At 40.4% G+C, this 19,061-nt stretch overlaps 1 protein-coding gene across 1 annotated transcript in view; it reads left to right on the forward strand.

Moving 5' to 3' along the window:
- Window positions 1-233: 233 nt before the first annotated feature.
- The window catches only part of TCERG1L (transcription elongation regulator 1 like), a 196,350-nt gene continuing 177,522 nt past the window's right edge, over window positions 234-19,061 (forward strand). The window contains exons 1-3 of the mRNA XM_025880107.2: window positions 234-569; window positions 2,615-2,761; window positions 3,506-3,686. Of these exons, the coding sequence (XP_025735892.1) occupies window positions 234-569; window positions 2,615-2,761; window positions 3,506-3,686 (664 nt within the window). The remainder of the gene's footprint in view (window positions 570-2,614; window positions 2,762-3,505; window positions 3,687-19,061) is intronic.

The raw sequence follows: 19,061 nt of genomic DNA on the forward strand, positions 1-19,061 counted from the left end.
CGGGAAGGGAAAGCAAGCGGGGGGGCGGGCGGGGGCCCGGGGGTGGGGAGGGGGGGGGGCCGGCGGCGGCGAGGGCGGGAGGAGGAGCTCCCCGCGCGGGGCAGGGGCGGAGCGAGCGGCCGCGCCGCGGAACCAAGTGAGTTGGCTCCGGAGCCCGCGCCGCCGCCGGCCCGCACCTCGGGCGCCCGCCGCCCCCGCCGCCCCCGCCGCCGCCGCCCGCGCGGGGATGCAGGATGCTGGTGGGCGCCAGGCTCCAGCGGCGGCGGCGGCAGCTGCAGGAGCAGCCCCGGCGGCGGCATCCTCTCCTCTGGCCGATGAATGCAGACCCGCCGCCGCCGCCGCCGCCGCCCTGGGTTTGGATGGTTCCTGGCTCCGCCGGGCTGCTCCGGCTGGGCGCCGGGGTCGCGCCCCCGCCCGTGCTGCTCGCCTCGGCGCAGCCCCCCGCCGGCCCGCTGCTCCCGGGGCTGCCCGGCTGGCAAGCCCCCGGCGAGCCCCTGCTGCCGCTGCTGCCGCTGCCCTCTGCGCCAGACCACGCCGCCGTGCACCACTACCCCTTGCTCCACGGGCAGGTAACGTGTCCCCGGCCCCCGGCCCCGGGATCAGGGGGTCGCCGGCTGCGCCCCTCCGCCGCCTGGGCGCGGCCCTCACCCGGCCGTGGGGCAGCCCTGGCCCTGCGGCTTGCGCCCTTCCCTCCCCGCGGTGGTCCTCGGCTCCCCATGCCATCAGGGCGCAGCCTGGCAGCCATGCATCGGCAACAAAGTTCATGCTTCGACGTCGCGTTCTGCCTCTCGGCAGTTTCCGCGGCACGTCCTCGCGGTCCCTCGGCCGGGCGCTGGGGAGCCCGCGCCCCAAGGCCAGAGTTGGGACCGCGCTGGCCACAACTTTCGCCCGGGCGGGGGTCGCTGTCCAGAGCGCGGTGCTGAAGTAGCGGCCGCCGGAGCCCAGCTTTGCCGCCGCTTACCGTGGCTGACTTCTCGCAGAGAAGTTAATACTTTTACAGTCTCTGCCAGACTTTAAAAGCAAGCTGGGAATCAATAGCTATTTCTGATTCTGATCTGGGTTTTTTTTTTTTTTTTTGAGAATAGACTCAGGACAATGCTTAAGAGAATTCAAACCAATGGAAGCCGGCAAGGAAATCCTGCCTTTATTATTGAGAAATATTGCCGGTGATTTCCCCTCCCACCCTAGGTCAGCCTGAGTCCACCAAATTAGCTAATGCCATATTGCACTCTAGAAGAGTTTGGGGTTTAAAACGTGGAATTAAAAAGAAAAAGTGACTGTACCTTTGATTAATGGTGCAACAGAGCAGGGCAGGCTGGATTTGGCAAGATCCATTGTTTGCTATCTAACTATGCAGATGCATTTAAATCAGGGAATAACATGTATTTTATTCCAAAGATTGTCCTCATTAGCATATTCAAATGAGCGGTGTGTTAGAATACATCATTTAATTAATTTAATTACAATATTATCTTGTGAGCTTTTCTAAAAGATGTTATTAAACTCCTCTTAAGTTGGTCTTTAGACTTAATGATACATCACATATGGGGTACTAAATACCACATTTTGATGCAGTTCATATTGGGTTTTATTGAATAAATGTTGGTAGTTTTTTTGATGTTTTGAAAGGGCTGTTATATCAGAGTCCTACCACTAGAGGTATATAATGTCAAGGAACTACAATTTTTTTCTGTAGAGAACACTGCATTTGTGTGTGTGCGTGTGTGTGTAAATTTAAAAAGAAAAATCCAAAAAACCTTATTTCTTAAATATTTTTGTGCTACATGTTTTCTGTTAAATAACAATATTTAGAACCAGAAGAATGTTTTCACATTAACAGGAAAATCAAAGATGCTTCTATGATTTTAAAACAAATAGTGTTCCATACCATTGAACAATGATCTTATTAGTTCTCCACTGATGAATTAGGGAGACTGTCTCCTAAAGACTCAGTTATTTGAATTAGGGAGACTGTCTCCTAAAGACTGTCTGCCCCCTTTCAATGTTTGCTATTTTATTCTGTGCATTGGGATCTTCAGTTGTGTGATAAGCTCACTTACATTTTCTTTGCCTTGGAATGTATTTGCATTTGTGAACCTTGGGAAACTTTGCATCCTAACCCCTGAGCTAATTTTATTTTGAAAATATTCGTTGTGTTGGTTTTTAAATGATAAGTGTAATTAATACAAAATGTTGCATTGAAAGGATTATCATAAAATATAACTCCCTGCTTGCTTGTGAAAAGAATTCCAGAATTATAAAAGGAATACCCAGCATTTCATCTTTCCATTGTGGTTTCTCATTATCTCAGGGCAGAAACCCATTTCTTACCCTATTCTCATGGCTTTGTGCTTAGAAATTCTTTCTCAGTATCGAAGAATGCAATGTTGGTGATGCTTTGTGATGATTCAAATATGAAAACTTTTATACATTTTTTAAAAATTTGTGAATATTTATGGTTTTTCTTCACTGTTGAAAGGAGGAATTTCTCTCCTAATCGAATACATACATTTTTAAATTCTTTTCTTAAAGCAGCCATCCCAGCATCTTGTGGTACAAAGTAGTTGATCTGTTTAGGCTAATGAGCCCTCCCTTATCTTTTCTTGGGCTTCAGTGGCTGTGCGGTGGCCATTCTCCATCCATAGGACTGTCTCCCTCTTCCGCTGTGGAGTTGGTACCCATTTTCCCACACGTCTGCCCATCTGCTCTTCCACCTCCTGTTGGGAAAAGTTGGATAGACAAAAGGATACCTAATTGTAAGGTAAAATGCAAGTCATTTAATTAGATAAATGGACCTTTAATTATTAATTTGTTGGGTAGTTCCATAACAACAGAAAAGATTGTGTGTTTTCTAATTGCAATATCTAGGTCTAGAGAGAAACCTTTTCAGAATAAGATCAGTCTGTTCAAAAACACCAGCAGAGGTGGGGGTTCATTTTGTTTTAACCGAAAAATTTGGATTCTGTGGAACAATATAAAATTTCTACCTCTGAAACAGAATCCATTTTAAATTTTATTTTGTTTTTAGATCTCTAAGCATTGATCAAAATCTACTCTTAAACATTATATAAGTATAAATTTTATGAGCGGATTTTTCTTGCTGTTATTGCTTTAAGTGTTCATCTTTCTGATGATTTTCTTAGCTTTTGGATTCAAATTTAAAGGCCACACTGTGTTTACCTGAAAACTAAAGGCAAGTAATATGGTGACTTTTCTACAACACACTATTTACCTCACTGGGGTGATTCTTCAATCTGTAAAACTGGCTGCAAGGCTGAATTAATCAAGTCAATGGTTGAAGACCAGCCCACGAGACTTTATCTAGAAGGTGATTGGTGTCAGAGCTCCATGGATCTTTAGGTTTTAGAATGATACTTTTAGAGAGTGCCCACTTAAAGAATCTCCAATATTTGATCAATGTAAGAAAGGGAACTATTTTATAGCAGTGTTTAGCTTTTATCATGTGTCTTGTCTTAAATGTTATGCTTGTTTTATTTTTGGACAGATATTTTTTAATAATTCCTTTGCTCTGGACTCAATGTGGATATATCCTGAGGAGTCAAGGTTGTTCCATGGGCATGAAAAGCCTCATTTGTTGGCAAATCAAGTCGCTCTGTCTCTGTCCAGACCAGCTCCTGCCTCCAGGCCTCTTCCCACTGTGCTCTTAGCACCTCAGCCAATACCAGGTTGGTGCCCCAAATATATACTACTTTCTGTTTCTGCTTTAGTCATACGTTAGTTTTAGGTATGAAAACTGTACTTGTCATTTTAACGAAATGATTATTTCAAGTTATAATTTTTTTCATGAGTATGATTCCCTTTTATAAAGAAATTGAGTGTTGAGTAGCTCATTCATTGTGCTTTTAGACTGTGGAATCTGTTTTTAGGATGAAAAGTATGGCTGAGGGGATTTTGATAGAATCCTGTTTTTTGGTGCTCAATTTTTTAAAATTAGACCAAATCTTCTGCTGATAGCCCTTAACAGGAGTACTAATTGCCCACATGTTACTTGTGTAGGGTGAGGCACACGTAGCAAAGCTCCCTGGTCTGCAGGACAGGGGCACTTGTAAGATGTTTGTGAATTTTGCCCACATGCTGGGGGTGATATTGGGAAGGACCTATAAAAATATCCTGTTTGGAAGATGGATTTTGTTCTATCTTTGGAGCCTAGTGGCCTAAAAGAACATTTGTCCTGGAACAGATTCCCATGAAATAATCTCTGGATGAAAGATTGTATAATAAACATATATAGCAACAGGAGAATAAAATCATCTTATGAATTTTTAAATTGATTTTTTAAAATCACCTTAACATAGATCATATTATAAAAGCAAGCATTGTCCATGCCAAGATTATCTTGCAATGCCTTCCATTATGGAATATTTTATGACTTCAGAATTACATTATCTTCCTGTAATTTCCTACCTACCAAGCTTTTATCAATGTGTGTTTCTAAAATTTAGTAATAAGGACATGTTCCTGTGGATAATGCAGTGCTGGTTTAGGAGATATATTTATTTTCTTCTCTCTTTGCCTCCCTTACGTATTCCAATTTGCTATAGATCTTGTTTGGTAATAAATCAGGAAGAACAACTCAACTATTTGTATTTTTCACAGGCTTTAGTGATTCTTGACTGAAACTTGCCTTCTGTCCTTGTAATTGTGCATTACTGAGTTATTAAAATCTGAATGCATATCATACATACATTTATAAACACTTTACACTAAGGTGATCCTGTTTCCCATTTAATTTAATGACCATAAAAGATGATCAGATTGCACATATTATATAAGGATTCCATGACTTTGCATACCATCCTTGAGTATCATAGAGACATTTCTCAGTATACCTACCCCTCTTCTTAGAAAACCCATACTGTGAATGTGTTAAATATCCAGTTGAAGAAGCTTATGGCAACTTACACCTTTTCTCTCATATGGATATTGTTTATTGTGCGGCAAACATCTCATACTTTATTCAAAGCATATTGATACTCATTTTACCTTTGACTTTTGACTACTCTATTTTAAAGAACAAAATAAAATAATATTTCTTACTAACATGGTTGATAATAGAATACTCATTCTGACCTGGTCTACCATCTGTAAAATCTCTGCTTTTATTTTTCCCTGTTTTTTTTTTTTTTAACTTATAACCCATAAGAATATAACACTTACACTCTTACTTATCTTTTGGGGAAAAATGTGTCTGCCCTAGAGGTAATTTAATAACAGTTAAATACATGTGTTTGAGATGGGAGTTTCCAAACTCTTTGTGCAATTTTTGATTTTTTGATAAATTTCAGAATTTTTAGGAATTATTATTCTGGAAAGCATGCATTAAATATCCTGTATCTAAAGAACATATTTAAGGGGTTGTTTATATGTTACTAACTACTTAACAGAGAAGCAGGGAGGCGATCTAGTAATTGCAGGAGGTGAGGTCAGCTCCAGGTCAGCTAAAAGAGCAGATACATCATTGCAGGTTCACCATAGTTAACAAGAAAATAAAAATGCATTGAAACATTTTACATGTCAATTTTCAGAATACTGTTAAAAGTAATTATTAAGGGATGCTTGGGTGGTGCAGTTGCTTGAGCATGCTCTTGATTTCAGCTCATGATCTCAGGGTCATAAGATCGAGCCCTGTGTCAGGCTCCCTGCTGGGTGTGGAAACTGCTTAAGATTCTCCCTTTCCCTCTGCCCCTCTCCCATCCCCACAACCTACTCACCCACACACGCTTTCTCTCTCTCTCTCTCTCAAAATTTTCTATTAAATTTTATATCTTATTATAAATCAATAGATTTAGATATTATATTTAATTTTTATTATATAGCTATACATTTTACATATAAAACATATTGCATATCTTATATTAATATATCATGTATAAATGTTATATAGTTGATATTTTAAGTTGATCAATTTTGTTATAAATTGTTATATTCATAGGTAAATGGCCTCATATCATAGATATGTTTTATCGATCTGTTTCCAATTAATCAAAAGGAACACTATTAGAACTCCAAATGAACCAGAAGAATGAGTCAAACCCCCGCATTTTAAATAGGTCTAGTGAGTGAAGCTCATCTTCCTTTTTTGGGTAGATAGTAATTTTGTGTAATAATCATTTTTGAAGTAATATTTTGTATGCAGTGTTGTTTTGTATGCAGTGTGATGTCAATATACATCATGAGCTCCAATGATATGACACTAGATAGCAGCTTTATTTGAATAAGCATGTTGTTTGTTGAACTGAATTAGAGGTTGAAACAGGTAGAGATGCCGGGGTGGGTGACCTCTGAGACTCATGTCAATATCACACAACCCGACATATTATTGGTTAACTGACTGTATAGCAACAGGGTCTCATGTAATATTAGAACAGCTGTGAATTTGGATAAGTCATCCAAAGTTTAGTAAATATTATAAAGGACTTAACTTCATTTCGCTTTATTAAGACTCACTTATGTTGCAGTAATAGTGATGATCTGCCATCATACGTAGATCTGAGAAAAGCTAATTGGCTGCCTTTATTCATGGAAGCTAATGGTTAATATCATATTCTTGCCTTCATTCACTGGACCACCACCCTGCCAGCCATGCACGGTGCTGGGAAGGAGGTCATGCTCCAGTGGGGAACAGGCAAGTCAGCAGATAAAATCACGCAACATGGATCTTGTAAGCTCTCTGCAGATCTTTGAGGAGAATCTTGGGAGGGGATCATCAGGAAAGCATCCCCCCCAGGGGGGGCTGATGCCACCTGAAACACATCTCCAAGAATTAGCAGAACTTTACCAGGGCAGGAAGAGGGGAATGGAATTCCAAACGAAGGGAGTAGAATGTCTCAAGACACAAACACACGAGAGATGTTGTGTCTGGTCATCACAAGCGGTTGAGTGTGGCTGCACTGCAGAAGTAGATGGGGAGGGGCAGGGATAGGGCAGCAAGTGACCCAGGCTCGGCAAGATGAACCCCATTATCCCACTGGAACGGTGTAGTGTGTAAGCGCCTGGCTCTTTGCAGAGTGTTGTGGAATTTTCCACCCTTCCTTGGCTCAGGATCCCTGGTTCCTTCAGCAAAGTGGAGCAGAGAAGACAGAGTGTTTTCTCATTGAAAAGTAAATCCAAGCATTTAAAAATATGCAAAGTTACAGCTGTACTAGAAACTTAAGTCTCTAATGAATAATTTAGTGGCTTTTTAAGGAATTATCCCTAATTACAGTATGAATGGGTTGAATTGAGAAATAAGCCAGGATTCACTCATTCCCAGACCTCAGAAACTGATTCAAGGCAAGACTGCTGGGGAGGAGAGGCAGTGTGCCCCCTGCACAGACACTCTCTCCTCTTGAGGAGCTCCTCCACACTTAGGGTGGTGTCTTCGCTGTATCTCCTCCACCGACAGCCCCTTTCTCCCATGCAGCACTGGGAGCTCATCTTCCCAGGGAGGAGAGGGGTTGCAACGCATCTTAGGATAATAGCAAGCAGAAGAGGAGGCAGGGCCAGTGTGGAAATGATGCTTCCTAAGGAGTCTCTGTACCGTACTTGTAAAAATGAGAACTGCAGAGTCCCTCAAGCTGCTCAGAAATAAAATTACTTAGATTCAGAGTATCAAGCAATGGGAGGGGAAGATAATTAATTCAGCCTCTGTCCAGTAAACATGCATGAAATAATAGTTTGGTGGAACATGGAGATCTGTCTAAAAGTTGTCTGTATACCATCGCCCTTCAGCTTAAGATCAAAAACCTGATTCTACCAACATCTTCTTGGGAAAAAAAACAAGCCATCTCATTCAAAGATGACCAGCGAGAGAGAAAGAGAGAGGGAACCAATGGAAGACGAGGTGGGGAGCCTGAACATATTCTGCTTCATAAAAAAATCCTTTACTCAAAAGACGTGGAAGAGAAACAAACCTAGGAACAGGTTCTTGCATAGGAACTTGTAAATATGTTGGATAAATCAACTTGGTTTACCTTAGTAGGAAAAAAAAGGAGTGTTATAGAAAAGCAGCAAAAGATAAAATCAAAAGGGAGCTGGCTACGGTGCAAAGTCATGCAGCAAGATAGACGTGAGAAAAGAATGCAAGGGACGTTTTGATCACTGGCAATTAAAATCATTAAAGAGAAGAGCTGATCATGGATGTAATGACAGAAGACAGCGCAGGAAAAGCATGTGTACCTGGGACAACAAGAGATGAGAATAATGAGAAGTGGTGGTATGTGAAAAAGAGCAGACAATGCGTCTATTTGTATCTGACCTCCATGGGAGACCGAGTGCTCCGTGTGGCCACACCGTGTGCCTTGCTCACTATGACCTGATACACTGTATCAGAGCGAGAGGCACTGCTTGACACAGGAGTGGACGTAGCTTCACATCATTCATCAGCACCGGATGTCAGAGTCGGTGGGGGAGCTTTAGAGAATTATGAGGACAAAAGTCTGTGATTGAGGAAACGTATTCCAATAGGGAAGTCCTACACATGCACAGGCAAGGGAAAGATGTTCTCAAATAAGCAACGGATCAACTTTGTCACACCAAAGTTTTTGCCTCGAATTCTACTTTGTCTACAGCGAATGCTGCTTCTCCTCTACCTCTTCAGCTCTGGCACATCCCCATGTTACCTTTCCTGTCAGTTTGGCCTTGTCTTTTTTTTTAAGCTCCGGTTAACTATTTCAAGGCACGGTATCTGCCTTTGCCTTTTAAAGATGTAGTTAAGCATATTTATATCTGTTTTCCTATTTTTATATTTCTTCTGCTATATCCTGTTTTTAATAGTATCTTTTTAAAAATTTTTTATTGTTATGTTAATCACCATACATTACATCATTAGTTCTTGATGTAGTGTTCCATGATTCATTGTTTGTGCATAACACCCAGTGCTCCACGCAGAATGTGCCCTCTTTAATACCCATCACCAGGCTAACCCATCCCCCCACCCTCCACCCTTCTAGAACCCTCAGTTTGTTTTTCAGAGTCCATCATCTCTCATGACTCGTCTCCCCCTCCGACTTACTCCCCTTCATTCTTCCCCTCCTGCTATCTTCTTCTTTTTCTTTTTTCTTAACATATGTTGCATTATTTGTTTCAGAAGTACAGATCTATGATTCAACAGTCTGGCACAATTCACAGTGCTCACCATAGCACATACCCTCCCCAATGTCTATCACCCAGCCACCCCATCCCTCCCACCCCCCACCACTCTCCAGCAACCCTCAGTTTGTTTCCTGAGATTAAGAATTCCTCATATCAGTGAGGTCATATGATACATGTCCTTCTCTGATTGACTTATTTCACTCGGCATAACACTCTCCAGTTCCATCCATGTCAATGCAAATGGCAAGATCTCATTCCTTTTGATGGCTGCATAATATTCCATTGTGTACATATACCACTTCTTCTTTATCCATTCATCTGTCGATGGACATCTTGGCTCTTTCCAGAGTTTGGCTATTGTGGACATTGCTGCTATAAACACTGGGGTTCATGTACCCCTTCGGATCCCTACATTTGTATCTTTGGGGTAAATACCCAGTACTGCAATTGCTGGATCGTATGGTAGCTCTATTTTCAACTTTTTGAGGAACCTCCATAGTGTTTTCCTGAGTGGTTGCACCAGCTTGCATTCCCACCAACAGTGTAGGAGGGTTCCCCTTTCTCCACATCCCCGCCAACATCTGTCGTTTCCTGACTTGTTAATTTTAGCCATTCTGACTGGGGTGAGTGGATTCTCATTGAGGTTTTGATTTCAATTTCCCTGATGCTGAGCGATGTGGAGCACTTTTTCATGTGTCTGTTGGCCATTTGGATGTCTTCTTTGGAAAAATGTCTGTTCATGTCTTCTGCCCATTTCTTGATTGGATTATTTGTTCTTTGGGTGTTGAGTCTGATAAGTTCTTTATAGATTTTGGATACTAGCCCTTTATCTGATACGTCATTTGCAAATATCTTCTCTCATTCTGTCGGTTGTCTTTTGGTTTTGTGGACTGTTTCTTTTGCTGTGCAAAAGCTTTTTATCTTGATGAAATCCCAATAGTTCATTCTTCCCTTGCTTCCCTTGCCTTTGGTGATGTTTCTAGGAAGAAGTTGCTGCGGCTGAGGTCGAAGAGGTTGCTGCCTGTGTTCTCCTTGAGGATTTTGATGGACTCCTGTCTCACGTTTAGATCTTTCAACCATTTGGAGTCTATTTTTGTGTGTGGTGTAAGGAAATGGTCCAGTTTCATTCTTCTGCATGTGGCTGTCCAATTTTCCCAACACCATTTGTTGAAGAGACTGTCTTTTTTCCATTGGACATTCTTTCCTGCTTTGCCAAAGATGAGTTGACCATAGAGTTGAGGGTCCATTTCTGGGCTCTCGATTCTGTTCCATTGATCTATGTGTCTGTTTTTGTGCCAGTACCATACTGTCTTGATGATGACAGCTTTGTAATAGAGCTGGAAGTCTGGAATTGTAATGCTGCCAGCTTTGCTTTGCTTTTTCAATATTCCTCTGGCTATTCGGGGTATCTTCTGGTTCCATACAAATTTTAGGATTATTTGTTCCATTTCTTTGAAAAAACTGGATGGTATTTTGATGGGGATTGCATTGAATGTGTAGATTGCTCTAGGTAGCATTGACATCTTCACAATGTTTGTGCTCCCAATCCATGAGCATGGAACGTTTTTCCATTTCTTTGTGTCCTCTTCAATTTCTTTCATGAGTATTTTATAGTTAGATCCTTTGCCTCTTTGGTTAAATTTATTCCTAGGTATCTTATGGTTTTGGGTGCAATTGTAAATGGGATCGACTCCTTGATTTGTCTCTCTTCTGTCTTGTTGTTGGTGTATAGGAATGCCACTGATTTCTGTGCATTGATTTTATATCCTGCTACTTTACTGAATTCCTGTATGAGTTCTAGCAGTTTTGGGGTGGAGTCTTTTGGGTTTTCCACATACAGTATCATATCATCTGCAAAGAGTGAGAGTTTGACTTCCTCTTTGCCGATTTGGATGCCTTTGATTTCTTTTTGTTGTCTGATTGCTGTGGCTAGGACTTCTAATACTACGTTGAATAGCAGTGGTGAGAGTAGACATCCGTGCTGCATTCCTGACCTTAGGGGAAAAGCTCTCAGCTTTTCCCCGTTGAGAATGATATTCGCTGTAGGTTTTCCATAGATGGCTTTTATGATATTGAGGTATGTACCTTCTATGCCAATACTCTGAAGAGTTTTGATCAAGAAAGGATGCTGTACTTTGTCAAATGCTTTTTCTGCATCTATTGAGAGGATCGTATGATTCTTGTTGTTTCTTTTGTTAATGTATTGTATCACATTGATTGATTTGCGGATGTTGAACCATCCTTGCAGCCCAGGGATAAATCCCACTTGGTCGTGGTGAATAATCCTTTTAGTGTAGTGTTGGATCCTATTGGCTAGTATTTTGGTGAGAATTTTTGCATCCATGTTCATCAAGGATATTGTTCCGTAATTCTCCTTTTTGATGGGGTCTTTGTCTGGTTTTGGGATCAAGGTAATGGTGGCCTCATAAAATGAGTTTGGAAGTTTTCCTTCCATTTCTATTTTTTGGAACAGGTTCAGGAGAATAGGTATTAATTCTTCTTGAAGTGTTTGGTAGAATTCCCCTGGGAAGCCATCTGGCCCTGGGCTTCTGTTTGTTGGGAGATTTTTGATGACTGCTTCAATTTCCTTAGTGGTTATAGGTCTGTTCAGGTTTTCTATTTCTTCCTGGTTCAATTTTGGTAGTTGATACATCTCTACGAATGCATCCATTTCTTCTAGGTTATCTAATTTGCTGGCATAGAGTTGCTCATAATATGTTCTTATACTTGTTTGTATTTCTTTGGTGTTGGTTTTGATTTCTCCTTCTTCATTCAAGATTTTGTGGACTTGGGTCATTTCTCTTCTTTTTGATAAGTCTGGCCAGGGGTTTATCAATCTTGTAAATTCTTTCAAAGAACCAGCTCCTAGTTTCATCGATCTGTTCTACTGTTCCTTTGGTTTCTATTTCATTGATTTCTGCTCTGATCTTTATTATTTCTCTTCTCCTGCTGGGTTTAGGCTTTATTTGCTGTTCTTTCTCCAGCTCCTTTAGATGTAGGGTTAGGTTGTGTATTTGAGACCTTTCTTGTTTCTTGAGAAAGGCTTGTATTGCTATATACTTTCCTCTCAGGACGCCTTTGCTATATCCCAAAGATTTTGAACAGTTGTATTTTCATTTTCATTGGTTTCCATGAATTTTTTTATCTTCTTTAATTTCCTGTTGACCCATTCATTATTTAGTAGGAGGCTCTTTAGCCTCCATGTATTTGAGTTCCTTCCGACTTTCCTCTTGTGATTGAATTCTAGTTTCAAAGCATTGTGGTCTGAAAACATGCAGGGAATAATCCCAATCTTTTGGTACTGGTTGAGACCTGACTTGTGACCTAGGATGTGATCAATTCTGTAGAATGTTCCATGGGCACTAGAGAAGAATGTGTATTCCGTTGCTTTGGGGTGGAATGTTCTGAATATGTCTGTGAAGTCCATTTGGTTCAGTGTGTCATTTAAAGTCTTTATTTCCTTGTTGATCTTTTGCTTGGATGATCTGTCCATTTCAGTGATGGGGGTGTTAAAGTCCCCCACTCTTATTGTATTGTTGTCAATGTGTTTCTTTGCTTTTGTTATTAATCGCCTTATATAATTGGCTGCTCCCATGTTAGGGGCATAGATATTTACAATTGTTAGATCTTCTTGTTGGATAGACCCTTTAAGTAGGATAAAGTGTCCTTCCTCATCTCTTATTACAGTCTTTTTTTTAAAATCTAATTTGTCTGATAGAAGGATTGCCACCCCAGCTTTCTTTTGGTGTCCATTAGCATGGTAAATGGTTTTCCACCCCCTCACTTTCAATCTGGGGGTGTCTTTGGGTCTAAAATGGGTCTCTTGCAGACAGCATATTGATGGGTCTTGTTTTTTAATCCAATCTGATAGCCTGTGTCTTTTGATTGGGGCATTTAGCCCATTTACATTCAGGGTAACTATTGAAAGGTATGAATTTAGTGCCATTGTATTGCCTGTAAGGTGACTGTTACTGCATATTGTCTCTGTTCCTTTCTGATCTATGCTGCTTTTAGGCTTTCTCTTTGCTTAGAGGACCCCTTTCAATATTTCTTGGAGGGCTGGTTTCGTGTTTGCAAATTCCTTTAGTTTTTGTTTGTCCTGGAAGCTTTTTATCTCTCCTTCAATTTTCAATGAGAGCCTAGCTGGATATAACATTCTTGGCGGCAGATTTTTCTCGTTTAGTGCTCTGAAGATATCTTGCCAGTCCTTTCTGGCCTGCCAGGTGTCTGTGGATAGGTCTGTTGCCAATCTAATGTTTCTACCATTGTAGGTTACCTATCTCTTCTCCCGAGCTGCTTTCAGGATTTTCTCTTTGTCTCTGAGACTCGTAAGTGTTACTATTAGATGTCGGGTTGTTGACCTATTTTTATTGATTTTGAGAGGGGTTCTCTGTGCCTCCTGGATTTTGATGCCTGTTTCCTTCCTCACATTAGGGAAGTTCTCTGCTATTATTTGCTCCAATATACCTTCTGCCCCTCTCTGTCTTTCTTCTTCTTCTGGGATCCCAATTATTCTAATGTTGTTTCATCTTATCGTATCGCTTATCTCTCGAATTCTGCCCTCGTGATCCTGTAGTTGTTTCTCTCTCTTTTTCTCAGCCTCTTTATTTTCCATCATTTGGTCTTCTATATCGCTGATTCTCTCTTCTGCCTCCTTTATCCTAGCAGTTAGTGCCCCCATTTTTGATTGCACCTCATTAATAGCCTTTTTGATTTCGACTTGGTTAGATTTTAGTTCTTTTATTTCTCCAGAAAGGGTTTCTCTAATAACTTCCACGCTTTTTTCAAGCCCAGCTAGTATAAGTCATGATTCTGAACTCTAGGTCTGCCATCATACTAATGTCCATATTGAGTAGGTCCCTGGCTGACGGTACTATCTCTTGTTCTCTTTGCTGAGGTGATTTTTTTCATCTTGTCATTTTGTCCAGAGAATAGATGAATGAGAGAACAAAATGCTGACAGGATAACAACGTCCCCAGCAAATATACTGTATGCAAATCAGAAAAGACCTGAAACCAGGGGAAAAGAAAGGGAAAGAAAGAAAAAATAAAGAGAAAAGAAAGAAAAAAAAACAAAAAGAAGAAGATAAAAACAAAAACAGAACAATACAAAAAAACAGAATATGATCAAATATGATCAGGCTAGTGCACAGATCAGTGCCACAACTAGATTTTGGGTGTATTTTGGTCTGTTAGAAAAACGTGCCTCCTAAAATTTAAAGGAAGAAAGACTTATATATGTACAAAATAAGGGTTGATACAATGAAGGGATGGAAGATGACTGTAAAGATGAAAATTATAAAAGAATTTATAAAAGGAATTGATAAGAAGTTGTTTGAAAAAAGAAAGAATATTTAAAAAAAAAAGAAAGAAAAAAGGGAGAGAATGTGATCAGGGAGGAGCCTAGAACAAAGCCATACACTAGTGATTTCGGGTATATTTTGATCTGTTAGAAGAAACTGTATCTCAAAATTTTAAAGAGAGAACAACTTATATATGTATATATTCCAACAATAAGGGTATCTACTATGAAGGGATAAAATATGACTCTAAAAATGAAAAATAAAAAATGTTTTTTTAAGAAAAGGGATTGATAAGATGTTGGTTGAAAAAGGGAAAAAGAAAAATTAAAAAAACAATTAAAAAAATTAACTCTGAAAAACTAATGAATCATGGTAAAAAAAGCCATGAATTCTACGTGCAGTATTCCCCTAGCGCTGGAGTTCTCCCGTTCTCCTTGATCGGTAAACTTGGTCTTGGCTTGCCAGCTGTTCGTGCTGATCTTCTGGGGGAGGGGCCTGTTGCCGTGGTTCCCAAATGTCTTTGCCGGAGGCGGAATTGCCCCGCCCTTGTCTGTCGGGCTAAGCAAGCTACTCGGGTTTGCTCCTAGGAGCTTTTGATCCCTGCAAGCTCTGGTATAGCTTTGGAGGACCAGGGTGAAAATGGTGGCCTCCCAATCTCCACTCGGAAGAGCTGAGAACTCAGGGCCCCACTCCCCAGTGCGCCCCCGGAGAAAAGCAGTCACTCCCGTCTCCCCGGTCTCCGGCTGCACTCTGTGCTCACCCGGCCTGTGACCAAGCGTTTCTATCTCTGGCACCCGACCCCGTGTGGAGTCTCCAAACCCAGCAGATCCCTGCGGTGTGCTCCCGCGCCGCTCCTCCCGGGGGAGGAAGAGGAGTCTCCCCAGCTCTGCCGCCTGTTGGGTCCCTGCTGGAGGAGCAGTGGCCCGACTGGGCCGCGGATCACAGTTTATGTCCACCCCGAGCTGAGAGCCCGCGCCTCAGCTCCGTCTCTGCAGCCGGCTTCCCTGCTCCGAACCCTGGGAGCTCTGCCGCACTCAGGCACCCCCGGTCTTTCTGTGACCCCGAGGGTCCTGAGACCACACTGTCCCACGAGGGTTCCACCCCCCGCTTAGCCACTGCAGCGACGTCCCTCAGTGGAGCCGACTTCTAAAGTTCCGATTTTGTGCTCCGCGGCTCTAGCACTTGCCAGAAGTGCCCGACGGAGGCCCCCTCCCCCGCCGTCTATCCTCCCGAATATCACCTCGGATTCACTTCTCCGCACGTCCTACCTTCCAGTAAGTGGTCGCTTCTCTGTTCAGAGAGTTGTTGCTACTCTCTTCTTCGGTCTCCTGTTGAGTTCGTAGGTGTTCAGAATGGTTTGATCCCTATCCAGCTGAATTCCTGAGACCAGACGAAATCCAGGTCTCCTACTCCTCTGCCATCTTGCTCCGCCCCTTTAATAGTATCTTGTAATTCCTTTGTTTTTATTATTTTGGTTTTTATTTTAATTTTAGTTAGTTAACATACAGTATGATATTAGTTTCAGGTGTACAATATAGTGATTCAATGCTTCCATACATCACCTGGTGCTCACAAGGACAAGCGCATCCCTTCATCCCCATCACCTGTTAACTCATCCCCCCACCCACCTCCCCTCTGGTGACCATCAGTGTGTTCTCCATAATTCCTTTGTGTTCATCTGTGTTTATTCTTTCACTGTGCCATTTATGTTTTGATTCTGTTTACTTTTATATGGTTTTTTGGAATGTGCTGGTCCTCTTTTCTCAAGCCATCACCAGTTAGATTTTAAAAAGCTGACTTGATCCTGCGTTTCCTCTAATTTCCAAATCATGACAGACCTAACACTTTAGAAAATCATGACACTTCCAAATCCTTTTATAGAATATGAGAAATTTGGGAAAAGTTTGTATCATAAAAATTTATAGTCTCTCTTTAATTTCCTCCACCAATTGTGAAATTCATCTAAAGCAAAAACTATGAATGGAATAAGTCAGGTTTCAAAATATCTGTAATTATCAATAATCTGTCAGTTATGTCGAATACTTGTTAATTTGGTTACAGGAATGAGTGAAAAATTCTAAGCAATATTCTTGATGGAGAAGGAATTACAACAGTAATTATAATCTGAATAGATAACCTCAAAATATACTGATATAACTGGGGGGAGAAGAGAAGTGAGAAACATGAGCACAAAGTCTTTCAAAATCCCTCAACTTTGTTAAAAGAAGCAGAAACATTAGGAAACTCTCCTACTTGAAGCCCAGATAAGAAGGTTATCTAGGCCTGAGACTGGACCAAGGCTGCTGCCCACTAAGCAGATGAATGAGAGCAATAGCCATTTGCCAGTGCTGCGGGGCAAGACATGGAGAGTGACCCTTTTCTGTGGTGCAGGAATCTGAGGATGGCTGAAAATTGAGGAAGGGGAGCACAAATATTAAGAAAGTCTGTCAGATACCCCAGAACTTACCCTAAGCAAAAGGCATTGTTAAAGGATTTTGAAGACTTTGGGGCATTGAAGGCTACTGCAGCAACAAAATTCAAATCCAGGTCAAGACCCAAATATACCGACACATCTCATTCATTAGCAGCTTCACAGAAGAAAAGGGGTGCCCATTTCTAGGAGTAAATCCTATTCACTGCACTCTCTATTGTTCTACTCATGATGTGTGGCATTCAACTAAAAAGTTACAAGACACACAAACAAAGCAAGAGATGATAAGCCATTATCAAGAGATAAAACAAGCAACAGAGCCAGATCCTCAAGTGATGCAGATGTTGACACTGCCAGATAGGGACTTTGAATTACTAATGATTAATATCTTCCTGAGTTAATGGAAAAGGAGGGCAAACTGCATGAATAGAGAATTTCATCACAGATATGGAAAATATAATAAAGAATCAATCTGAAATACTAGGAAATAAGCATGGTATGAGAAATGAAGAATTACTTTGATGGATTCATGAGTAGATGTGATATATCTAAGGAAGGAATGAATGAACTTAAAGATAGGTCATTAGAAATTGCTGAGATTGTAACACAAAGAGAAAATAGGTGAAAAAGTAGAGTATACTTTCTCAGAACTATGCATTATAACAAATGGTTTAATATCCATATAACTGAAGTCTGAGGAGAAAGAGAGAAAACATGGCAGAAAAAAAATTTGAAGAAATAATGACCAAAGGTGATGAAAAAAATTATCAAACTTATCAAAACATGGCTCCAAACTCAGCAAACTCAGCAAACTCCAAGACTGAAAACTAGATAAATCATATTCAAATTTCAGATTCAAAGATTAAAAGTAAATCTTGAAGACAACTAAAAAAAAACCACATTACATAGATAGAAACAAATCTTAAAATTGTAGGTGTTTTACAGTCAGAACCTATATAAGCCATAAGGCATAAAATGAGATTTTTAAAAGACTGAAATAAAAATCTCTCAGTCAAGACCTTTATACCAAACAAAAACAGCTCTTAAAAGTAAGGTGAAATAAATATTTTTTTCCAAACAAACTAAAGCTGAAGAGAATTCATTGTCAGTAAGCCTATAGTTCAAGAAATTATAAAGAAGCTTATCAAGCAGAAGTAATATAACAGCAGGGAGAAGCTAACCTGTGCAAAAAGAAATACAGAGTTCTAGAGATAAAATACAGTAAGGTAAAAAATATTTTTCCTTTTTTTAAACTGCTCCAAAAGATGACTAATTGTATAAAGAATAAGCAGTATGAAATAATATATGTATATCGCATAGGTAAAATCAAAATATATGTCAACAGCCACAAATGATGGAAGGGAGGAACTGGAAATATAGAACTGTAAGGCTATTACACCATACGGTAAGTGTTATAATAGTATTTGAAGGCAAACTCTGATAAAATAAATACATATTATAAAGCATAGAGTGAACACTCCAAAGTTGTAACTACTAAAACAATAGTGGAGATAAAATTAGAAACATAACAACCCAAAAGCAGGCAGGAAAAGAAAGAAAAGGATCAAAGTACAGATGGAACAAATATTTTAAAAAATAATAACTACAAGATGATAGATTTAAATACAAAGGTGTAAGCTTCCAAATTAAAGGCAGATGTTCATCCTCAAGGACATGATGTCCACAAGGAACTCATTTGAAAAATACAGAAATAGAGTAGATAAAAGTAAGAACATAGAAAATATACAATATGCAAATATAAATCAGAAGAAGGCTGGGATATTCATATGAGGTAGATTGGAATTCAGAGAATGAACTATTACCAGGGATGAAAAGGGACATTACATAACTACCAAAGCATACTTAAAAGCATACCAGGAGGGCATAACAATTCTAAATGTGTCTGCATCTAGTGAGAGAACTTCAATATGCATGAAACAAGGACGGGTTGAATTGAACAAAGAAATAGACACAATAGCAGTTCGAGATGCTGGCGATCATCTCTCAGGATTTCACAGAGCAAGAAGGCAAAAGATCAGTAAAAATTGAGAGAAATTACACAATACTATCCACCAACTTGATTAAATCGACATTTATAGAACACTCTACCTAACAATAGCACATGTATTTCTTGTGTGCATATGGAAGATTCACCAAAATAAATCACATTCTTAGCCAGAAAACAAGTCAACAAATTTTAATTAAATAATCAAATATATATAATTTGTCCTCTTG

Source organism: Callorhinus ursinus, unplaced genomic scaffold (genome assembly GCF_003265705.2).
Source record: "Callorhinus ursinus isolate GAN/ISIS: 27379988/994484 unplaced genomic scaffold, GSC_fseal_2.0 scaffold58, whole genome shotgun sequence".
Taxonomy (NCBI): domain Eukaryota; kingdom Metazoa; phylum Chordata; class Mammalia; order Carnivora; family Otariidae; genus Callorhinus; species Callorhinus ursinus.